Source organism: Podarcis vaucheri, assembly GCF_965113315.1.
Source record: "Podarcis vaucheri genome assembly, chromosome: 10".
NCBI classification, from domain to species: domain Eukaryota; kingdom Metazoa; phylum Chordata; class Lepidosauria; order Squamata; family Lacertidae; genus Podarcis; species Podarcis vaucheri.
This window is the reverse complement of record NC_138748.1, coordinates 3440163-3465112: the sequence shown is the minus strand read 5'-3', so window position 1 is coordinate 3465112 and position 24950 is coordinate 3440163. Positions and strand designations below refer to the sequence as shown.

Here is a 24950-nt window from a genome sequence, read left to right as displayed (position 1 = left end):
CTGGGCCTCCCCAAAGTGGGGCAGAACCTGGCACCTGTGTGTGGCTGATTATTACTTATTCAGTATAAATTATTATTTATTAGTAAGTATTATTTATTAATAAATATTAAAACAATTATAATTTATTAAGAAATATTACTCATCAGCCCATGAATATTTATCAGTTTATTTCATTGCTTCAGAACATCCACAGTGGCTGCTCCCCTTTGCCATGCATGTTAATTTCATTGTGCCACATTTGAAGCACATGGCTTCCCCCAAAGAATCCTGGGAGTTGTCATTTGTTAAGGGTGCTGGGAATTGTAGCTCCAGGAGGGATAAACTACACTTCCCAGAATTCTTTGGGGGAAGCCATGTGCTTTCAATGTACTTGCAAGTGGGCCCCTCAAGATAATGTTTCAGTGCGGATGCTGCTGTTTGGGATTCGAGATAATCAAGCAGACCTTCTTCCAAGATTTTCCCTATCACCCTCTTCCCAACACCCCACTTGCTGTTCCCCTCGTCCAACAGTGAGGCAGCATTCAAGAGCCTCCGTCCCCTGGGCTGCTTCTTGCTTTCAGGCCAGTTGCTCAAAAGCAAGAGACAAGGCTGTTTTCCACTTTCCCCAGCCATGTGCAATTGTGTTCATCTTCCATCCTCATATCTGATGCTGAGGTCTGCCTTCACAGGAGGGGAGTGAGCAGTGGGTTAAGCGGACGACACCAAGAAGGGGTCCAGCTGTCAAGGAGGCGGTTCATCCACATGCTGTAGAGAAGTGAGGGGCTTGTTCACCCAGGAAGGGAGCCCACCTAGGAGAAGGAAAACGGATCCTAAATCTCCACTGCCTTCCTTGGGAGAAGAAAAGGCTGAGGTGCAAAGCCTACATAGATCCAGAGTGGTGCCACTAAGATGGCTGGATGGCACCTGGTGCGCCTCCTTCTGGCAGCTGCTGCAGCCAAGCACTCCACTGTCTATTGCAGGGGTCAGCAAACTTTTTCAGCAGGGGGCCAGTCCACTGTCCCTCAAACCTTGTGGGGGGCTGAACTATATTGGGGGGGGGGAGGAACGAATTCCTATGCCCCACAAATAACCCAGAGATGCATTTTAAATAAAAGCATACATTCTACTCATGTAAAAACACGCTGATTACTGGACTGTCCGCAGGCCAGATTTAGAAGGTGATTGGGCTGGATCCAGCCCCGGGGCCTTCGTTTGCCTATCCATGGTCTATTGAGACAGACGGATGCCAACAATCCCGCTCCTCATACAGGCATGCTTTCCTGCAAGGTCCACACAACATTGCTGCCCATGTTCCTTCACCAACTCCCATTGAATCCAGATTAACCCTTTCTGAGAGAAATTCAGTGAGTTGTTTTTTAAAAAAACAAAAACAAAAACAACAGTTGCCAACAACTCACTGCAATATTTTGCCAACTCATTTGCAAATTAAGTCCCTGTCCGGAAGACCCTCACTCCTTTCATGAGAGTATCAGGCTCTTTCCACAAGCGCATGGGACTTGGTATCAACAACTGTTGCTTAAGCATCAAAAGCCATGGTTGCCCAACTCATCCTGAAATAAGTGCTGGGCCATTTCAACCAACATTTCCCCATTAATTTCACCATGAGATTACTAAAAGCAATTAAGAATACTTCAGCACAATAAAAGAAACATGGAGCTCAGCCATTGTTTGAGGCAGTCCTTGAGAGTATCCTCTCTTCCAACCTTTTTACTCATTTATTTTGTAAGAACCCCTTTTACCCTATAAGCCTTTAGCATTATTTTAAAGCCACAGTCACTATTCTGGGCTTCTCTTTAACTAAACAGATGGTCATGTGGATTCCCCCCCCCCAGCTCAGTCCCCTGTTTGTGGCAAAACCTTCAAGAGCTTCTCCCAGATAGCAGATATGGATGCAGAGCTCTTCCCTACTAGCCTCAGCTTAAGTATGGAACGGTCAACAAGCCACACATGTCCCCACACATCCACCGAAATGAAAGAGAGGCAGAAGAGTGGAATTTTAAAGCCCTTGATTATAGCTCTTATTTAACTATCCACAAGGACCTGGGAGTGGGCCAGTAATTCACTTCCCAGGAATGGTTTCCACTGAGGACATTTTCCAGCCTGCACCTGGACGCTCTGCAACGTCATGTGCATTGCGGAAGCCCCTCCCCCCACCCACTTCCTTCACCCTTCGAAGACCGTTTTGCAGAATAGAACAGCAGAGGTTTTTTGGCTGCAGTCTCTGACCACCACCTCAAAAGTGTGGGCAGTTTTAATAGGCACCAACCTGGTTTCAAACCACACACAGAGAGACTTTCCAATGTTAAACAATCATTTCCAGACAGACATCCCCCCCCCCCTAAAGTTAAACACATTTAACAGCAACTTTACTTTAACATCAAAGATGATGTTTCTTGGAGAGGGTGAGGCAGAGTTCACTGGGTTTTGGAGAGGAAGATTGCCAGTGTAAATACTAGACATAGGTGTCACTTTTTTAAAAACCCAAAGGAAGTTTTGCTTTCATTTTGAAACACAAAACAGTGCATGGTCAGAAACTGATTAGGCAGTCTAAGGGTCAAGCATACACCAGAGAGTGGCTCTCCCAACACTCTCTTTTTTAATTGCTGCCAATTTGAATGGAGATGTCCATGGAGCAAACAGCAGCCTGCAAAAGTGGAGGGGACATTTTGCTCAGGAAACCAGGGTAGGGGAAGAAAGGATTAAACAGCCCTTCCTTCTTTGTCACATATTGTCAGGCCCTGCAACTGCATTTCATTAAAAACATAAAACATCAGGACATCTGCACTTATCCTGCACTTTCTGCATGTGCTGTAGTGTGACCTTTAGTCATTTCTTAATGACATCATAAGAATAAGGAATAGCGGCCTCATGTTGAACTGCCAAGTAGACAAGTGGCCACTCAGATGAACCAGACCAAAATCAGCTGCTAGTGTCCTTCCCAGATAGTTTGCCTCAGGAGAGAAACTGTTGTTTAAAGCAGTGTTTCCCAACCGGTGTTCCGCGGCACACTAGTGTGCCGCGAGACGTTGCCTGGTGTGCCGTGGGAGGGAGGCGGGCGAGTCGGGCGGCGAGAGGCGGGGCGGCGGCGGCGAGGAGAGGCCGCCCAGCGCGGGGCTCTCGCCGTCTGCCTGCCTGGCTGCCTGCGTGGCGCTGACGTCACGGGGCTGTAACGTGCCCCACATAGGCACACGCGGGGCGGCGAGCGAGCGAGCTCCCACATCCCATCGCCGCTCGCTTTGGCCGGCCTACTGGGCTGTCGCAGGCTGAAGGCCTGCGCATGCGCAAGGTTTTCGCGCCTTCGGGATTGCCTTCACGCCTTCCTCCTCCTGGGTCCTTGAGAGCGCGGGAAGCGGCAGCGCGAGACCGGCGTTGAGCCTGGTAGGTATTGCGCTTGCCAAGGCAGTCATTTGGGAAATGAAAACTTGGAAAGCAAGCAACCAGTTCAATCTGAAGTGCGTGTATGCTTAATATCCTGTATCTGAAACCTGTTCTGCCCCTCCCCCACACTTGGTGCCATTTTCATCTACACATGCAGCAGAGTAAGTTGACCCAGAATAGTACCAATTCAGATGGCAGATGGGAGAATGACAGTGCTGAATGCTTTCCCATGTAGAAGAGTCCCTGCAAATAAAAACCTAGCATATTTGGAAGAGGGATGCTAGCCTAACCATTACCTTCTATGCTGTTACTATTTTTTTATTTTATTTTTTACATAAGTAAAAAGTGACCTTTCCCCATCTGGCATGGTGGTGTGCCTCGAGATTTTTTTCATGAAACAAGTGTGCCTTTGCCCAAAAAAGGTTGGGAAACACTGGTTTAAAGAGACATGCTCCTCTTTGTTATGATGAACCACTTCCTGGCTGCATCTGCATCACCCAGAAGAAGCTTGCATGATCAACCACGTTATATCCAAGTTTACAAGAGGATACTGGATTCAGCCTCAGAAGCAAGTCCTGGGAGTCCATTGTCATGCTTGTGAAGCCGCCTGCTGCCACCCTGCACATTTGAAGCACATTCAGTGCACATGACTTCTTTCTCAAAGAGTGCTGGGATCTGTAGTTTCCCCCTCACAGAGCTACAACTCCCAGCACCCTTAACAAACTATAGTTCCCAGGATTCTTTGGGGACAAGTTGGTAGTGCTGGGCAAGCTGCCTTTCAGGGAAACTTTTCCGCTGTTGTGGAGCTGCCCATTGGGGAACATCTGATAAGCTACCAAGGAACTCCAGGACTCCCCCAAACACACTTTGAAAACATCTGCACCCATTTTAACTGCATTAGTTTCCCGTTTTTGTTTGTGTGGCTTGTTTTAATCATGGGGAAATGCTTGCCTTGAACAAGGCTGGAGCATAAGGAGCTGCCTCCTACTGACTCACACCAGCAGTCCATCCAGCCCAGTATGGTCTACACTGAGTGGCAGCATCTCTGCAGTGTTTCAGGCAATGTCCTCTCCCAGCCCTGCCTGGACATGCCATGGATGGAGCCTGGGATGGTTGCCATGGAGCTTCAGCCCTTCCGTTCTGTCTCATTTTGGGGTGAAGCATTTCATTTTTCCGAGGAATGGTGGGGTGGGGAGGGAGCCTAGCAAGCAGAATATTTTGTTTCCCCGCCAGCTTTAGCTGTGCCATGTGGACAACTGCAGAGCCCAGGGGTGGGGGAGCTCAGCAGTCTTTGTTGTACTGAAAGCAAGACAGGTCCTTGGTAACTATTCCAAGCATCTGGAGTTTTATCTGGAGGGAGGGAATTTGCATGCCAGAGGGTCACAAGGTACTATATACTCTCTGTTCCTTCCTTCCCACTTCTCCAATCCCCTCTTCTGCACACAGGAACTGGAAGCCTTCACAATGCAAACATCTGGCATGTTTTGAATTCCAGTGTCACTGCAATAGAGAGAGGACAAACTTGCTCTTATCTTTGTTGTTTGGACCTCTCCTCTCATTGTGGCAAATTGCTTAGGGCAAACCCAAAATAACTTGTGGCTAAACTTGTGAGTTGAAAGGTACAAGTGGCTCCATCTCCAATATAGTCCCAACATTGCCTGCATTAATGGGGGCTGAAATCTCACTGCTATCTTTGGAGCCTCTCCGAAAGCATTCATCTCAGAAACCTGATGGTTTACGATGGTGTCATGGATTAATCAGTGACAGAGATAAAAGAGAAGGGCACATTTCAGTTTCCCATAATTTTGGTTTCACGCTTGGCGAGACTGCTGGAAATGTGGGAAACATCATTGTATGTTCGCTCCCATGCTATTACCAGAAATTTCATACACTAGAAAGGTGTACCTAGGTTGCTCCCATTTTGTGGAATGATATCCCTATGGAGGGATGTGGGTGGCACTGTGGGTTAAACCACAGAGCCTAGGGCTTGCCGATCAGAAGGTTGGTGGTTTGAATCCCCGCGATGGGGTGAACGGGGTGAGATCCCGTTGCTCGGTCCCAGCTCCTGCCAACCTAGCAGTTCAAAAGCACGTCAAAGTGCAAGTAGATTAATAGGTACCGCTCCTGCGGGGAGGTAAACAGCGTTTCCGTGCGCTCCTCTGGTTTGCCAGAAGCGGCTACAGCTGCAGGGCAAACCTCAGTGTCAACAGCCAGGAAATGGCAAGGCAAACAGAAATGGTTTGAGCTGTCTGCAAAAGGATCTCTTTGTCAGTGCTTGTCTGGTCTCCATAGGGAGGTGGAGGTAAAGGTAAAGGGACCCCTGACCATTTGGTGCAGTCGTGGATGACTCTGGGGTTGCGGCACTCATCTCGATTTACTGGCCAAGGGAGCCGGCGTACAGCTTCCGGGTCATGTGGCCAGCATGACTAAGTTGTTGAAATGGTGTGACTATTTGGATGTTTTAACTGTTCGTTTTTTACTGATTTTAATGCTTTAAAGTATATAGTGAACTATTTTGGGATTTTTATGTTTATAACTGAAAATTGGCAAGTAAGTTTTTTAAACAACTAAATAGAACACAAGACCATAATAATTTTCTTGCTGAAGGAAACAAAGGTCTAATCCAGGTTGCCTTTTCTAACCTCAGCCAAATGTTTCTCGGAGCTCACAAGCAGGACATTTCCCCACCCCACTGACTGTGCCCAGTGCCTGGTATTCAAAGGTAGACTCCCTCTGGACATGGAGCTTTACATTTTACATTAGACTTTGTGACTAATAGTTGTTAAACCCTATCTCTCCTCCATGAATTTGTCTAATCCCCTTTTAAGCATCTAAACTGGCAGCTGCGTCTTCTAGCAACCAATCCCACAGATTAACAGTTATGGCTATGCAAACACCACACATGAAAAGCACCCCTCATAAAAATATAAAAATATTCCATGGGAACTGTAGTTTGCCCTTTAGGGAGCTAAAATCTATAGTTCCCAGGATTCTTTGGGGAAATAGTGTGCTTTAAATGTATGGTATGTACACAGCATACATTTTCCAGGAAAAGGTATTTTCCCACTCCCAAATCAAATTAATTGATTGACCAAAACTTCTGAGAGTAGGGAGGAATTACCTCTATCCCCTCCCAAACAATTCAGAAATCTACCATCATCTGTCATCATCGTGGAATCTAGACACATATAAAAAACACTGTGAAAATGCTTTTATATATAAAAAATGAAAAATATATTGAATTTGCCATAAGCTCACCATTGCCATCTAGTGTCACATTTGTATAATGCACTTAAAACATTATATTTGCAGCTGTATGGATGAGTCCCATGTCTCCGCATAGCCATCTTTTTTTCTAAACCAAAAGCTTCAAAAACTTTAGCCTCCCTGCTCATCAGTCCTCTATTTCCCCCCAAAACACTTCCGTCCAGGCCCACACACTTTGTATCCCACAACTAACCATCTGTGTACAGGCATCCCATAGCGAGACTTGATGATACCAGTTTTAGCTGCTCTACCTGGGACTGCAAAATGAGGGGGTGTTTTCAAGAAATGGAGAGGCAGCAATACATGGTTAGTTGGCTGTTGTACAGGCTTGTTTGGGCCTTTCTTCATAGGAGAAATATCGCACCCCCTTGAATGTTTTTAGGCTACAATCCTACATACCCTTAGAATCATAGAATCATAGAATCATAGAGTTGGAAGAGACCACAAGGGCCATCGAGTCCAACCCCCTGCCAAGCAGGAAACACCATCAGAGCACTCCTGACATATGGTGGTCAAGCCTCTGCTTACTAGAGAGCAAGCCCCCTTGAACTCAGTAGGATTGAATTCTGAATAGACAGGCCTAGGATTGCACTGTTTAGTCTCTGCAGTCATCTCTTTGGGAATGTGGAGATCCAGGGCAGGCTGAAGTCACCTGTGAGTGTGGACCGTGCATGTTTCATGAGTGTGCAACTCATTCCCAAATAAGTGTGCCTTAGCAAATAAGACAATAGCCTTCTGGAATGTTAAGAATGTATACCTTTTCCTCAAGGGCAGACAGTCATTTTGGCATTTTGCTGACTCAGTGGCCAGCAAAGCAGGCTGTATCAGTTGCATTCTTGCTGTTCACTGACTTTACAGTTGCTCAAGCAAATGGATTCTTTCATTTGTCATTCACTATCAAAGGGACGCGGGTGGCGCTGTGGGCTAAAGCCTCAACGCCTAGGGCTTGCCGATCGAAAGGTCGGCGGCTCGAATCCCCGCGGCGGGGTGCGCTCCCGCTGTTCGGTCCCAGCGCCTGCCCACCTAGCAGTTCGAAAGCACCCCCGGGGGCAAGTAGATAAATAGGTACCGCTTACCAGCGGGAAGGTAAACGGCGTTCCGTGTGCGGCTCTGGCTCGCCAGAGCAGCGATGTCACGCTGGCCACGTGACCCGGAAGTGTCCTCGGACAGCGCTGGCCCCCGGCTAATAAATGTGAGATGGGCGCACAAACCCCACAGTCTGTCAAGACTGGCCCGTTCGGGCAGGGGTACCTTTACCTTTACCTTTATCAAAGGGTTAAATAATCCAGAAGAGTGGAGGGGGCAGGGTAAGAGCAGCTTGTGAGTCAGGACCAGTTATTCAGTTTTGCTCCTTTTGTCTTTTGGCAAGTGACTTTGGCTTAGCCCACTTAGGAATCTACATTCCAAAGGCTTATCTGAGTTTCTTCATTGAAAAAAGCAAGGTGGTCTTTGAAGATCTTTGTCATTGTCTGTTTCTTACAGGGTAGGATTTGTGCCACCTATTCAGTGTGTTGTAATAAATGTGGAAGCAATTACTTTGGTAGCTTTTCAGAATACCTGTAATCCCATGATCACCCAGGCATTCCTATGATCTATGAAAAATGTTTCAGCACAAAGTAAGAAGAGACCAAAATCTTATCTAGTCCAGCATCCTGTTTCTCACAGAGGCCACCAGATGTCTGCGGCAGCACTTATAAGCCCCAAGACTAAAATTATAAATTAATTTGTTATTTGCATGTAATCAAAGTTAAAATTGGAATTCTCTGTTTGACAGGATGGCCAGTGCATTGCTCTCTAAACTATCCCTGCTGCAAAGAAAGATAGATAGAAAGACAAACAGATTGATTGATTTGAACAATGACCACAATCCAGCAAGACTTGTCTGTATTCAGAAAAAGTTTTGCAGACATTCATCTCTCTATAGCACACACACACATGCATGCTGGAGGAAGGGCATTATGATGATTCCTTTCTGTTGGGATTTGTGAGCTGCTTAGAGATTTCTGTTGAAATAGGAAGCCGTATATAAATTAATTAAATAAATACCCAGCACTCTAGGTTGCAGCTGACCTGCACTGTGTAAGCATTGCCAGAGAAATCCTTGGCAGCACAGCATGATGTTGTTGAGTCGCTTAGTCGTGTCCGACTCTTCGTGACCCCCCGGACCAGAGCACGCCAGGCACTCCTGTCCTCCACTGCCTCCCGCAGTTGGGTCAAACTCAGGCTGGTAGCTTTGAGAACACTGTCCAACCATCTCGTCCTCTGCCGTCCCCTTCTCCTTCTGCCCTCCATCTTTCCCAGCATCAGGGTCTTTTCCAGGGAGTCTTCTCTTCTCATGAGGTGGCCAAAGTATTGGAGCCTCAGCTTCACAATCTGTCCTTCCAGTGAGCACTCAGGGCTGATTTCCTTCAGAATGGAGAGGTTTGATCTTCTTGCAGTCCATGGGACTCTCAAGAGTCTCCTCCAGCACCAGAATTCAAAAGCATCTATTCTTCGGCAATCAGCCTTCTTTATGGTCCAGCTCTCACTTCCATACATCACTACTGGGAAAACCATAGCTTTAACTCTACGGACCTTTGTCGGCAAGGTGATGTCTCTGCTTTTTAAGATGCTGTCTAGGTTTGTCATTGCTTTTCTCCCAAGAAGCAGGTGTCTTTTAATTTCGTGGCTTCTGTCACCATCTGCAGTGATCATGGAGCCCAAGAAAGTAAAATATCTCACTGCCTCCATTTCTTCCCCTTCTATTTGCCAGGAGGTGATGGGACCAGTGGCCATGATCTTCCTTTTTTTGATGTTGAGCTTCAGACCATATTTTGTGCTCTCCTCTTTCACACTCAATAAAAGGTTATTTAATTCCTCCTCACTTTCTGCCATCAAGGTTGTGTCATCTGCATATCTGAGGTTGTTGATATTTCTTCCAGCAATCTTAATTCCGGCTAGGGATTCATCCAGCCCAGCCTTTCACATGATGAATTCTGCATATAAGTTAAATAAGCAGGGAGACAATATACAGCCTTATCGTACTCCTTTCCCAATTTGGAACCAATCAGTTGTTCCATATCCAGTTCTAACTGTTGCTTCTTGTCCCACATAGAGATTTCTCAGGAGACAGATGTGGTGATCAGGCACTCCCATTTCTTTAAGAACTTGCACAGTATGGCCTGCCCTGAAAGGGAAGCTCAGTCCATCTGTGTTTTCCATGTGCTCTTAACAGGTGATCCACAGGTGATCTACCATTGCCGATTGTCACCTTTATCCCACCAAGGAGATTCACAGCATAAGCAAGATTTCTGAGTGCATATTAATTTGCTGGATGGGGAAAGGAGAGCATAAATGTAGCAGGGTGCTGTGCATTCCAATTCATTCCCCATTCTGGTGCAGCTCATCGTGCACTATTTTTAAAAAGAAAAAAACAGACTGGAGAAAGTATGGACCCTTTTGGCCTCTGGTAAGGGGGATTTTCTGTTATGTTCATGTGTGCCAAAGAAAATGTATCTTGAGTCTGTTTTCCAAACAACACGGGTCCAAGCCAATCAAAATTAAGCATCATTAATTTCAGTGTACTCAACGTTCTTGTAAATCAAGTGGTCGGTTTCAATTTCCTCTTGCAATCGTTGTCCGCCCACCTTGGAGATGCCGAGGCCCCTCGGCCCATGTCTCTCTCGCACACGGGGGGGGGGGTTGCAAAGCTGCCCTTGGAGGGCGCGGCCTCGGCACGGAGCCCCGGAGCCGGCTGGCACCGGGAGAAAGGGCCCAACCGAGTCCGGCTGCTCCGGACTAGCCGGCATGTCTGGAGGGTTTCTGAAGCAGGCCCGCCTCGCCTTAAGGCAGCGCGAGGATTCTGTGGCGCGACTCCGCGGGCAAAGAGCCTCCGCCCTCGGCAGCGCCTGCGCGCCTCTCGCGCCTGCCTGCCTCGGGACAAAGGGGAGCCGCGGGGACCAGGCAGCGCCGCCTGGCTGGCTGGCTGGCTGGCTGCGCGGAGCTGGGCGCCCCGGCGTGGCCGGCAGCCCCCGCAGCGGAGCCGGGAGGCAGCCCGTCGAGGAGCCGGAGGAGGAGCCCAGGCGCCGCCTCGCTCAGCGCGACCTCTTTCCGTCTCCCCGCAGATCTTCCAGTGGCGGCAGCTGGAGAACCTCTACTTCCGAGAGAAGAAGTTTTCCGTGGAAGTGCACGACCCTCGCAGGTAAGAGGCGGCGGCGGCGGAGGAGGAGGAAGGGCCCGGGCTGGGGACTGGCTGGCTGCCTGCCTGCCTGCCTGCCGGGGCTTTGCCGAGCAGCCCTCCGGGCGCTTCGAGGGCGGCGGCGTCTGGCTTTTCCGCGTGCTGGGAGCTGCTGCTGACCTCGGGGGGATTCCACTTTCAGGCGCAGACACCCTCGATCGAAATGGCTCTTTCTTGTGTTTTGTTTATTGCAGTAACAGGGAGGGGGAGAAAATGTGGCTAAAATATGTCTAGGCTTGATCCTTTCTGTTACCGTAACCCATGCTCTGTCCTTCACACCGTCTTTTCGTTGTTTAATATACTTATTTTTCATCTACTGCAGTCCTCTGTAATATTTGTGTTAGCTTGCGTTCTTCACTCCTCATTTTGCGTAACATAAGCAACTGCCCGGTGCACAGAAAGCATAATTGTGTGTGTGTGTGTGTGTGTGTGTGGACTTCATTTTGCATAATCACTACTTTGGTCACTGCCGCTTTATGACAAGGTTTTCCCAGGACAAGCTGCTATCTGTAATACAACGTAAATATTTTGTGCAAATTGGTTCCTGAAGAACTAACCTTTTCCCCCTAAAACTTGGCAACTGAAAGCCAGGCTCTGTTCATAGTTCACAGTGTAACTGGAGTGCAGTAAATTTAGTTCTGTCTTTCAATTACACCCCCTTTTGCAAATCAGGTTCGTGCTTTTCTGCACAAATGACAGAATCTAGTGCTCCATTCCAGCACAGAGAGATCGGATGTGTGCTGCTGACAGTTTATTTGCAGATTGGCAGCCTACAATCTTTTTCATGTTTACTGTACCTTGCCAAGATCTATACTCACGCAGGGTTTCAGTATTTCCACATTAGACACAATAGGCTCTAGATTAGAAATGTGGAAAGCAACAGTTGCCTGGCAGGTATATTTTAATTATATATTTTACATTATGACTAAGGTGCTGGTTCTTCTGAATATTAATTTGAGACACAGTTCACCAAGGCATTTTCCTCTGTAAGCTTGATTGAGTAAATGTAAAGAGCACAGCAGTTGCAGTTTCAGTTGCACAAGAGAAGTTCCAGGTTGACTGTTCCTCTTGTGAATAGCATTAAAAATGAGTGATAGCCCTGAAAACAGCTGATCTGTATACATAATTGGCAACTTCATTGATTTTACCACTTGCCGTTATCTAGGATCAGACCTTTGGGAAGTGTGCTTTATATATCATAAACATCATATACATTGTAGAAATTTTCTGTTCTGAAACTGTTATTCTACTCTAGCTGCATGTAGTTACACTGAAATAATCATCAAGCTGAATGAAAAAGCCAAACACCTGACATCTATCCATATATAGAACACTATTACTACTAATTTATGTTACGCTTGGGACCAGTTTTCCTATGAAGTCACCTTTGCCGCACAGATGCCACGTAATATCTGCACCACGTCTGTAAGAACTTGCTCATTTAGTGTGGCAGCAGTGACACTTTGGGACTCCCGGCCTAGTGATATCAGGAGGCGCCTTCACTGCATTCTTTTCAGCGCTTCTTCTTTAGACACGGCTACCCAGACGTTTAGACAGTCTGCATGAGTTTTAATTTGTTTTAGCTTGTTCTGTTGTGGTTTTAACTTTTTGTGTGTTTTAAATTATGGTTGTAATTTTTAATGATATTTTTAATGTTTTATCTTTTTTGTAAACCGCTTTGATTTTTTCCCTACAGTCTTGTGGTAAATACATTTTATGAGATAAATAAATAAATTAGTCTATCAATTTATGTACAATGAGATTATTAAAACCCTGCTTTGTGCCTAATGAAGAATTCTCTGTATCTCCTAAATCTGTCTGCTCTTTGATCAGCAGAAATGCAGGAGCCTAGAAAAACGTAAGCTGTGGCACTGGGTTCTAGATTCATATATCAAAGAGTATAATTCAAAAAGAAAAAATTCTAGTTCTTAGGGCTGCAAAGATAGGCTTGAGGGTGTGGGCTTAAGTTAGCGCTAGAATTGTCATAGAATCATAGAATCATAGAGTTGGAAGAGACCACAAGGGCCATCGAGTCCAACCCCCTGCCAAGCAGGAAACACCATCAGAGCACTCCTGACATATGGTTGTCAAGCCTCTGCTTAAAGACCTCCAAAGTAGGAGACTCCACCACACTCCTTGGCAGCAAATTCCACTGTCGAACAGCTCTTACTGTCAGGAAGTTCTTCCTAATGTTTAGGTGGAATCTTCTTTCTTGTAGTTTGGATCCATTGCTCCGTGTCCGCTTCTCTGGAGCAGCAGAAAACAACCTTTCTCCCTCCTCTATGTGACATCCTTTTATATATTTGAACATGGCTATCATATCACCCCTTAACCTCCTCTTCTCCAGGCTAAACATGCCCAGCTCCCTTAGCCGTGCCTCATAAGGCATCGTTTCCAGGCCTTTGACCATTTTGGTTGCCCTCCTCTGGACACGTTCCTCTAGTCCAGCCCCCTGCAATGCAGGGATCTTTTTGCCCAGTGCAGGGCTCAAACCCATGGTGCTGGGATGATGAGTCTCCTGCTCCACTGACGGAGCTACTCTAGTTCCATATCCTGTTTCCTCAGGTCACGTAGAGTTCGCAAGCAGCAGGGCACAAAGGTGAGAGTCGTTGCCTGTTGCTGGTCTGGGCACTGGGGGTAGACTGCCTCTCAACACGGAGGTTCCATTTAGCTGGCAGGCCCATTGGTAGCTCTGCTCTCCGTTGTGATCCTGTGATAAATCGCAGTGTCCCACAGGCAGAGACGCGCGGTGCCTGTTTGCCTATGTGCCAGCGAAGTGCTGTCTTTGTGTGCAGAGTTTTGAGGTGCAGCCAAGGTCCAGAACCCTTTTGCACATGCAGCAACAGTTGCATCTTAGGCTAGGGAGGAGGGAATAAGTTATACCACTCTTTTGGCATAAGAAGCATAAGAAGTGTACCTTGGCAGGTGCTAACTGAAATATTATTCAAATTATCTCGCCAGCGTTTCTGGCTCCCGGACCCCTTTTTTCCACACTGTCTGGTTCTTCCATTTTTCTGTCTTATCCACCCCTCCTATAACCTCCACATTACCTTTTTAATTTATATATATATAATTTTTTTTATGTCTCCTGTGTCTTCATGTCTAATTTTCTTGGGAAACTCAAATTCCAGTCCGTTTAATGATCCGATTTGGTGCAGGGAATAAAGCTGAAACCATCCCAAATGTAACAGTTGTCATGCTGCAATGAAGAGCCAAGTCTGGGGTGGCAATTTTATTGCTGAATATGGGGGGGGGGGTCCCCCATCTCTACAATAGTTACTGGCTTAATTTCAACCTCATTTTGTCAAGTGCCTTTTCCTTCATGGTAACTTTCCCCATCTGGAAAACAGAAACAAAATGAGAGATAATTCCAAGCATTTACAGGTTAGAGCCCCATTCCTAAACTAATTTATAAGGGTGTCAGTCCTATTGAACACAGTGGGATTTATTTCTGAGTAAAAATGCTTAGGATTGCTGTGTTGACATTCAAATAAAATTAAAGTTTAGCTAAGTGGGCAACAAGATAGTCTAAATTCCAACTTTCCCAGAAGCCCACCCCTTTCCCCCTGTCACTCTCCCACTTATTGTAGAGTTTCCATGTAGGCACTATTAATTTTAAGTTTGTTATTTATTAGATTTCTATGCCACCCTTCATCTGAGGACCACAGGGCAGTTTACAATATAAAAACACAAAAATACATAACATAGTAAGAAACAAAAACATATGAGCCGACCTTTTCATAGAGAACTGCTGGAGAAGCTCAGTTGCTGCTTTGGAACTCTCTATCTGTCTGAAAAGCAGGGCAGAGACCTATGAAAACATCGAATCGACATTCTGTATTTCAGAAGCAAATAATTTTTATATGGTTATCCCATCAATGCAGAGTCATATGAACCATGTGTGTTGATAACAATACTTAATACACTATTGGCATCTAATGAATGCTAAATAGCAGAAAAATCAGCCCAAAAATCAGGCAACTTGAATTGAAACTCCATCTCAAATTTGTGAGAGAAAGATACCTGGCTCTTTTAAAAGCAGAGCCTCACATGGCTGAAAACATGCTATTGGCAGTTTAAAAAATAACAGAGTGCCTCATGACATAAATGCTGGAGCTCTGGCTTTGGTGCTCGGGCAGGTGGGTGGGAGGTTTAGTTTAGTTTTTGTGCTTGCTCATTGAGGTCCAATGAGACTTACCTCTGTGTAGACGAAGGTAATATTGCAGCCTAAATTACTCTCATCCCTGGTGTGGCTTGTTGTTTCAGTTGCTCAGAGATTCCCCTATACCTATCCCCTTAACGGTTTTCTGCAAAATGATTGAATGCAGATCTTTTGGAGGCGGGTCAAGATAGGCTGCACTTCTCTTTTCAAGTTACAAGTGAATTGTTTGTTCTTTTCCTGCTCTCCCAGGGCATCTGTGACTAGAAGGACTTTTGGACACAGTGGCATTGCTGTGCACACGTGGTATGCCTGTCCTGCCTTGATAAAGTCCATCTGGGCTATGGCCATTAGCCAGCACCAATTCTACTTGGACAGAAAGCAGAGCAAAGTAAGATTTTTAATTTTTATTACATTCACAAAACAGGTGTTACATAAAGACTACGGTTATGCACAAATGAAAGTATATGCGCCAAATACAATCAGAAATCAAAATATATGTACTGTAGAAGTCTGGACACAACACCGCAGCTCCAGTAGCACAGCAGACGTCTGCGCATGCCCCAGAACTTCCTCTCCAGACCCTGCAGATCAGATTTTTGGGGCAAACGGGGCAAGGAGAGGAAACGGAAAGTCCCATTGCATGAGCCAAATCCTGGTTGCACAGGATTCGGTGCAATAACAATAAAGAAGCAAAAGATTTCAATAGAAGGCTATATCTTTTTTATAAAATGATGATTCCAGTAATTTACAAACGAGGGCCGTCTTTTCTTGATATCTAAAGCAACCATTTGATAACTAGGTCAGTTTCTCCAATGAACTTAAGAAGAACTTGGTGGGTCAGGCCAAAAGCCTTCTAGTCAGCGGCAGAGCATGTCTCCACACCGCCCGGGGTGGGTCAGTGTACACGTGCACATGCACACGCCAGGGGCAGCGTGAGGGGCGAGGGACAAATGGAAACCCCCCCCTCCCAGCCCCTGCTGCCATGGGAGCAACAGCCGCTGGGAGGGGCATGGCTGTTGTATCCTCCTGGCACGAGGCTGGGATTGAAGAGCGCACAGTTGGTGCGTCCCCACACCGTCCCAGTACCTTGCTTGAATTCTAGTTCCAAATAAATATATCAAACTAAATAAATAATTTCTTCGGTTTCAGTAAGGCAGTTCTTACAAATACATGTACACTCTGCATTAAGTCTTGTAGCAAATGGCCCTGCAACTTCCCTTCATGCTGAGACATGCATAAGAGACCTCTAAACACTCTGAACTCTTCCACCGCTGCTCATTGTCTGCTTTGCCTATCATGTGGAAATTTACAGGGCACTGGGACTTTCTGAGAGAAGGCCCCAAGGCGCAGAATTCTTGCTGCATTAACTTCTCCCCAATACTGAGAACCATTTCTGGTCATGCAAGTTTTTAGAAACAATATGTCCATATGGACTTGCACAGATTCTCCTTAGATTATTTTTTCTTATGGACTTTCTTCAGCTTTATGATGCATTTTTTTTACAATGGGTAGTGCTTACATGTCCTGGGTCCATTTCAAATAACAGAAGATACCGTATTTTTTGCTCTATGAGACTCACTTTTTCCCTCCTAAAAAGTAAGGGGAAATGTGTGTGCGTCTTATGGAGTGAATGCAGGCTGCGCAGCTATCACAGAAGCCAGAACAGCAAGAGGGATTGCTGCTTTCAACTAGAATATGACAAAGAAATGAGACTTCTTTGTTTAAAAATGACTATCACAACAGAGAGAAAGCTTTACAATATTTAGGCCGGCAGCATCTGCCCCCCTTTGATTCCACTGCAGAATGCTGAGAATGAAGAGGGTTCTCAGGCAGGTGACATGTATCCTGTAAGGAAAGGAAAGTGCAAAAGGAGAAAAGAATCAAAAGCATGGCGGAAAGTATATCCATTCTCCTGCAAGTTAAAGCCATAGGAATGTCAAGAGTGCAGCCAACTTTTCTAACATTTCAGGGCTTGGTGGTGTTTCTGAATGGCTGTGGTACTAAAATGTCTGGCAACAGATTGTTCAAACTTTTTCTTTCTTCACAATTGCTGACTTCTGAAACTAGTTCTAAGGGCTATACAAGATGCTTAGTAAATGTTACAGTTATAGCACAAGGAGGAGGTGCTGCTTTTTTAAAAAATCGTAGGTTCTTTTGAGGTAGTTTTTGTTCTTGTTACAGATGTGTTTGATTATGAGGAGCAAACGGCAGACGCTATTTTTCTTTATGTCACTTGGGTGGCAGTTTAAGTAAAAGTGAGCACCAGGGAGTTTATTGTACAGATTTAACTGTATTGTTTTGGTGGATAAAAGGAATGTCCAGGAATGGGCTGCACACATATTTGAGTATTGTGCTATAGTGGCAAGTTTGGTTATTGGACAGATAGAGTTGGCACAGTCCTTGGGTTGCTCCAAACTTTCTTCATCACTGATTCAGATTACAGTGGTACCTCGGTTTAAGAACAACCCTGTTTAAGAACTATTTGGTTTACGAACTCTGCAAAACCGGAAGTAGTGTCCAGGTTTGCAAACTTTAGCTCAGTGTAAGAACGGAATCTAAACTGTGGAAGGGCACCGGTGGCGGTAGGCCTCATTAGGGAAAGCGCACCTCGGTTTAAGAACAGTTTCAGTTTAAGAACAGACTTCAGGAACGGATTAAGTTCGTAAACTGAGGTACCACTGTACAAAGATGACCTCAGTGTATTGCTACCCTGTGACTAAGTCATAAGTTGTCTTTGAGGAATGCCTTGCTCACATTTGTCCATAAATGCAGGGGCTTTGTAGGACCCCATGCATGTGAGAACTTATGATGAATGGAGCCTCACTCTGGAGTCTGCTGCTTAGAAATTGCTTTGCAGTCTGTTGATCTGTGACAAGTACAGTACAACATTGTCATCAAACTGATGCTACTTAGTCCAGGATATAATCTTAAATAGAATATCATTAATACTGACATCTCTTTAATTTTTAGTCACTTTTTAAAATTTAAAATTTAGTAACTTAACTTTAAATTTTAAAGTAAGCCCATCATATGGTATATCATAGTAAAGCTCCCCTTCATGGATCACTGCCTTGCCGTGGCGAAGGGGCTTGAAGAACTCAGAGAAGCTATGAACTACGCCGAGCAGGGCACCCAAGATGAACAGGTCATAGTGGAGAGTTTTGACCAAACGTGATCCACCTGGAGTAGGAATCGGCAAGCCACTCCAGTATCCCTGCCAAGAAAACTCCATGGACAAAGACAACAGGCATATAAAAGTTATGACACTGGAAGATGAGCCCCTCAGGTCGGAAGGTGTCCAACATGCTACTGGGGAAGAGCGGAGGACAAGTACAAGTAGATCCAGAGCTGATGAAGCGGCTGGGCCAAAGCCGAAAGGACGCTCAGTTGTGGATATGCATGGAAGCGAAAGGAAAGTCCAATGCTGTAAAGAAAAATATTGCATAGGAACCTGGAATGTAAGAACCATGAACCTGGGTAAGTTGGATGTGGTCAAAAATGAGATGGCAAGAATAAATATTGACATCCTGGGCATCAGTGAGCTAAAATGGACGGGAATGGGCGAATTCAGTTCGGATGACTACCATATCTACTACTGTGGGCAAGAAACCCGTAAGAGAAATGGAGTGGCCCTCATAGTCAACAAAAGAGTGGCGAAAGCTGTACTGGGATGCAGTCTCAAAAATGATAGAATGATCTCGATACGAATCCAAGGCAGACCTTTTAACATCACAGTAATCCAAGTTTATGCACCAACTACTGGTGCTGAAGAAACTGAAATTGACCAGTTCTATGAAGACTTACAAAACCTTATCGAAGTGACACCAAAGAAGGATGTTCTGCTCATTATAGGGGATTGGAATGCTAAAGTAGGGAATCAAGAGATAAAAGGAACAACTGGCAAGTTTGGCCTTGGAGATCAAAACGAAGCAGGGCAAAGGCTAATAGAGTTCTGTCAAGAGAACAAGCTGGTCATCACAAACACGCTTTTCCAACAACACAAGAGACGACTCTACACATGGACATCCCCAGACGGGCAACATCGAAATCAGATTGATTATATTCTCTGCAGCCAAAGATGGAGAAGCTCTATACAGTCAGCAAAACAAGACCTGGAGCTGACTGTGGCTCAGATCATCAGCTCCTTATAGCAAAATTCAAGCTTAAACTGAAGAAAGTAGGAAAAACCACTGGACAGGTAAGATACAATCTAAACCAAATCCCTTATGAATACACAGTGGAAGTGAGGAACAGGTTTAAGGATTTAGATTTGCTGGACAGAGTGCCTGAAGAACTATGGATGGAGGCTCGCAACATTATACAGGAGGCAGCAACTAAAACCATCCCAATGAAAAAGAAATGCAAGAAAGCAAAGTGGCTGTCCAACGAGGCCTTACAAATAGCGGAGGAGAGAAGGCAAGCAAAATGCGAGGGAGATAGTGAAAGATACAGGAAATTGAATGCAGATTTCCAAAGAACAGCAAGGAGAGACAAGAAGGCCTTCTTAAACGAGCAATGCAAAGAAATAGAGGAAAGCAACAGAATGGGAAGAACCAGAGATCTGTTCAAGAAAATCGGAAATATGAAAGGAACATTTCGTACAAAGATTACCATAATAAAGGACAAAAGTGGTAAAGATCTAACTGAAGCAGAAGACATCAAGAAGAGGTGGCAAGAATACACAGAGGAATTATACCAGAAAGATATGGATGTCTCGTACACCCCAGGTAGTGTGGTTGCTGACCTTGAGCCAGACATCCTGGAGAGTGAAGTCAAATGGGCCTTAGAAAGCACTGCAAATAACAAGGCCAGTGGAAGTGATGGTATTCCAGCTGAACTGTTTAAAATTTTAAAAGATGATGCTGTTAAGGTGCTACACTCAATATGCCAGCAAGTTTGGAAAACTCAGCAGTGGCCAGAGGATTGGAGAAGATCAGTCTACATCCCAATCCCAAAGAAAGGCAGTGCCAAAGAATGCTCCAACTACCGCACAATTTCACTCATTTCACATGCTAGCAAGGTTATGCTTAAAATTCTACAAGGAAGGCTCAAGCAGTATGTGGACCGAGAACTCCCAGAAGTGCAAGCTGGATTTAGAAGAGGCAGAGGAACCAGAGACCAAATTGCAAACATGCGCTGGATTATGGAGAAAGCTAGAGAGTTCCAAAAAGACATCTACTTCTGCTTCATTGACTATGCAAAAGCCTTTGACTGTGTTGACCACAGCAAACTATGGCAAGTTCTTAAAGAAATGGGAGTGCCTGATCACCTCATCTGTCTCCTGCGAAATCTCTATGTGGGACAAGAAGCTACAGTTAGAACTGGATATGGAACAACTGATTGGTTCCAAATTGGGAAAGGAGTACGGCAAGGCTGTATATTGTCTCCCTGCTTATTTAACTTATATGCGGAATTCATCATGCGAAAGGCTGGGCTGGATGAATCCCAAGCCGGAATTAAGATTGCCGGAAGAAATATCAACAACCTCAGATATGCAGATGACACAACCTTGATGGCAGAAAGTGAAGAGGAATTAAAGAACCTTTTAATGAGGGTGAAAGAGGAGAGCGCAAAATATGGTCTGAAGCTCAACATCAAAAAAACGAAGATCATGGCCACTGGGCCCATCACCTCCTGGCAAATAGATGGGGAAGAAATGGAGGCAGTGAGAGATTTTACTTTCTTGGGCTCCATGATCAGTGCAGATGGTGACAGCAGTCACGAAATTAAAAGACGCCTGCTCCTTGGGAGAAAGGCGATGGCAAGCCTAGACAACATCTTAAAAAGCAGAGACATCACCTTGCCAACAAAGGTCCGTATAGTAAAAGCCATGGTTTTCCCAGTAGTGATGTATGGAAGTGAGAGCTGGACCATAAAGAAGGCTGATCGCCGAAGAATTGATGCTTTTGAATTATGGTGCTGGAGGAGACTCTTGAGAGTCCCATGGACTGCAAGAAGATCAAACCTCTCCATTCTGAAGGAAATCAGCCCTGAGTGCTCACTGGAAGGACAGATCGTGAAGCTGAGGCTCCAATACTTTGGCCACCTCATGAGAAGAGAGGACTCCCTGGAAAAGACCCTGATGTTGGGAAAGATGGAGGGCACAAGGAGAAGGGGACGACAGAGAATGAGATGGTTGGATGGTGTTCTTGAAGCTACTAGCATGAGTTTGATCAAACTGCGGGAGGCAGTGGAGGACAGAAGTGCCTGGCGTGCTCTGGTCCATGGGGTCACGAAGAGTCGGACACGACTAAACGACTAAACAACAACAACAACAAGTAAAGCTCATGAAGTTCTGAAAAGATCAACATTTTTAGTTTTGAAATATCTCATTCTGGGCTGAATCTTTAAGGTTTTTGTGTAGTCTGGCAAGGCCAAAATTTTCTTTGTTTTAGAATTCAATCCCTCATAACTTAACAATGGGATGAGATAAAAAAATAAAATAGATTTAAACTTAGTTTTGATCATTCAACAAGTGTACAAAATATTAAGAAAATTGGATGATATGAGGTAAAAAAAATTGGATCACTTGATATGGAATTGCCAATCTCCCATTCCCACCACCCTTCTGAGTAATACCCCTCCCCACCTTCTCTCTATATAGAAGGATCTGGCAACTTCTGTTTCAGTGTATCTGAAGAAGTGTGCATTCACACGAAAGCTCATACCAAGAACTAACTTAGTTGGTCTTTAAGGTGCTACTGGAAGGAATTTTTTATTTTGATATGGAATGACCTTCTACTTCTGCTCTTGCTTTTTTTGAAAGGTTGTCATAAGTGGGTAGTTCACTTAATAGTGATTCTGGTAACAGGTGGAAATTCTTAAGATGGGGGTTTTGTCTTATGGTTGCTATACCACAGATTTCTGCTTTCTTTCCTCCAGTCCAAAATTCATGCAGCAAGAAGCCTGAGTGAGATTGCCATTGACCTGACTGAAACTGGAACTCTGAAGACCTCCAAACTAGCCAATATGGGAAGCAAAGGAAAGATCATCAGCGGCAGCAGTGGGAGCCTTTTATCATCAGGTATGTCCCTTGGTGTTGCAGAGTTGGTCCCTCAGTTAAAGGGAAGTGCAGATGACAAGTAGTTTCTGGGCATTTGAGTCAAGTGTTTCGGACTGGAGTCATTGTTCATGTTGAGTAAAATGTTGAACTGCTTGCCGCGTTTGGGAAGTCTAGATCAGGGATGTCCTCTCCCAAAGAAGCTAAACAACTCTGGGCAATCCACGCATGCTCTTCCTCCCAACGACAATTGGTAGATCACTGCCAGTTTTTTTATACTGGGAGTAGATCACAGTCTCTTGGGAGTTGGACATGCCTGGTATAGATTGTAATTGTGAGATGGCAACAGGACCAGGCGCAGTTTCCAAGCAGTGCCTGCCTCTCCCAAGAGTGGTGGCCATCTGCCAGAGTTGCCTGATTTCGTAGCGCTTGTTATGGGAGAATGCCTGCCAAAAGTGATGGCTCAGAGATCTTGTTTGCTTTTCAGCTGCTGACACCAACCCTTGGTGTATATGACTTCTCAAAGCAACAGAAACCTCTACTCATATGGAACTTCCCATTTTCTCTGCATGCCTGCTTCTATGAGCCTTGGATTTTCATTGCATATGGAGATAATTTATTTTTCCCTTTTTAAAAAATCACACTTACTTTTAAAGAACTGGGGCAAGGCCTGTTGCCCATTCAAGAAAAAGTACATCCCACCAAGAGTAAGAAAAAACATCATGATGGTGAACAGCATAAAGCCAACCATAAAACTAAATTTATAAACAAATCCTAGAACGATTAAAACATCAGTAATAACAACAGAAAAAACATAGTTCACTTTCTTTTTGGACATCCATGCCTCTGATCTATGCTCAGAGGCAGGCATGTTCTTGCCCAGCTGATGCACAAGTGCTTTTAGAAGCACATTTACAGGCACATTGTGGTGCTCACATGGGTCCTGTGAACTGACAGGTTTTTTGCAAATGGAATCATGTGCCTCCATTGGAGATGGATCAGGACCATAATTTTCCTTCATAGTAGTCCTGGGCTTATTAAATGCCTGTCTGAATAGAAAATCTTAGAATATCATTGATGCTGGCTGTAGACTGATCCACACTGGCCTTAAAACGGGCGCTATCAGCCTGGAAGGCAGCATCACCTCACTCAAGCGCGGAAATACCAAATTGCCAAATACAGCAAGCCCACCTTGATTTCCCTCCATAACATGCCGTAGTGGAAATGCATGTCAATGGGCTCATCACACATTTCTCTTCCTCTGGTCCACATAATTGGCTGCTGTGAGAGGTTGTGTGACACGATGTGATAATGTCATGACATGTGTTTCTTGCTACAAATTATTGGGGGAGGAAGAAGACTAGGGGCTTCCCATTTTTGTGTGAAAATTTGTGGTGTTCTTCACATTCTGTTCATTCCTCAGCCTCTCACAAGTTGCCTTCATGAGCATGTTTCACATCTGGCTGCCAGCCTGGCTCCAAGCACCCTTTTGGCAAATCCAAGGCTTCATACATTGCATTTTAGCCTTGGTTCATGTTATACAGAACTTGCTTTGATAATTTGTTAAAACAAAATTTTGAAAATAAAGTTTTTGATCAAAATGAAATATGATCTGGAAATGACGATCCTGTGACACACACAGCTTTCCTGCGGGATAGATTCTGCAAACAAATTAGCAATGCCCCAGCCAGACAAATTCTGAGTGATTTTTGTCTGAACATAAGAGTTAAGTGGCAATAGATATCTGTATCCCAGTGTTACTATATTTTGTACAGAAAATCGATAATAGAATGTAAGAGGCTCTAAGTCTCCACTCGCCACTTTTTATCAAGGGAAGCCTTCCTGCTTTATTGAGAAGCCTAATGTGGAACACATGAGTCAAGGGCTGGGCAGCAACCAGAGCCCAGAGTAGAAGGTCTGTTTCTAATTCTGTGTCTGCCTGACTTAGCTTCATATTTTGTCCTGTCCACAAAATGGCAGTGGTTGTATTTCTGAAGGAAATTCTGTAGGGCACAATTCTTTGATATTCTCAAATGATATACGGTTCTGCAAGTGCAAAGTATTAGAATATTACAGGGGGTCTCGTATACGTACCTCCCTACGCACACACACACACAGAGAGAGAGAAGTGTGGAGGATGTTTTACGGTCTTGTGAAAGATCTACAGTAATAGAAATATGCTGCACACGACTCCTGTTCTGCTTGTGATTATAGAGGGAAGTGTGCCCACTGGGAGTACACCAGCTCACCAATGGAATTTGTATTAACCATCAAAGATAAGCAAATCCTTAGAATTTCATCCTTGCATAGTTTCAGAATACACACTGGTCCTACCTTGGAAAAGTTCGGCAAAGAATTGCACTTCCAAGGTACATTTGCAGAGTGGTACCAGAAGGGCTCCCACAAACACCCCTGCATTTTTAAAGAATCATTTGCTGGAATAGCAGTGGCTGCAGAGCTTCTGATTTAGTCTCGGGGGGGGGCATGTTTATTTGTTAAGCTTCCCCTCCCCCACCCTGGACTCTTTAAATTAGATAAGTGAAGCCCAGGAAATACTCAGTGTGTCCATCTGGAATTCCTGTGCTTGTGGGCAGCATTCCTGCATTTATAAAAGTTACATAGCAGTTGCAGTGTTCCTTTTTTACGTGATTGCATTAACTTTGTGTCCTTGGGCTGAAGGTGGCATGATGGTGGCTGAGGGTCTTCAAACCTGCACTGCTCCCCAACCCCTAAGGCAACTGGGTGGGGAGCTTTAAGATGGCACAGCAGGAAGCTGGCGAGAGACAATGAACCTTTCCTCTTTTTGCTACCTTCTTCCCTGTAACTCCTCTCCTAAAGTCATCATCTCCCAGCAGGGTTTATTTCCAGGTAGGGCAGGAGTAGGAGATCGTGGCACAGTACCAAGTTTGTCCTATGAGATGGTTTCC

At 45.0% G+C, this 24950-nt stretch overlaps 1 protein-coding gene and 1 long non-coding RNA gene across 9 annotated transcripts in view; one reads left to right on the top strand and one right to left on the bottom strand.

Annotated features, from left to right (window-relative positions):
• Positions 1–24950, top strand: part of FRMD4A (FERM domain containing 4A) — a 466163-nt gene that overhangs the window by 395649 nt on the left and 45564 nt on the right. For all 8 annotated transcript variants that reach the window (XM_082240074.1, XM_082240073.1, XM_082240077.1 and 5 more), the window contains 3 exons: positions 10749–10825; positions 15273–15411; positions 21906–22047. In XM_082240074.1, coding sequence (XP_082096200.1) covers positions 10749–10825; positions 15273–15411; positions 21906–22047 — 358 coding nt within the window. The remainder of the gene's footprint in view (positions 1–10748; positions 10826–15272; positions 15412–21905; positions 22048–24950) is intronic.
• On the bottom strand, positions 13427–15266 carry LOC309541921. The gene is made up of 3 exons (XR_014224006.1): positions 15060–15266; positions 14596–14652; positions 13427–14200 (listed from the first exon to the last, which is right to left on the bottom strand). It is a non-coding gene; the product is annotated as an uncharacterized lncRNA (long non-coding RNA).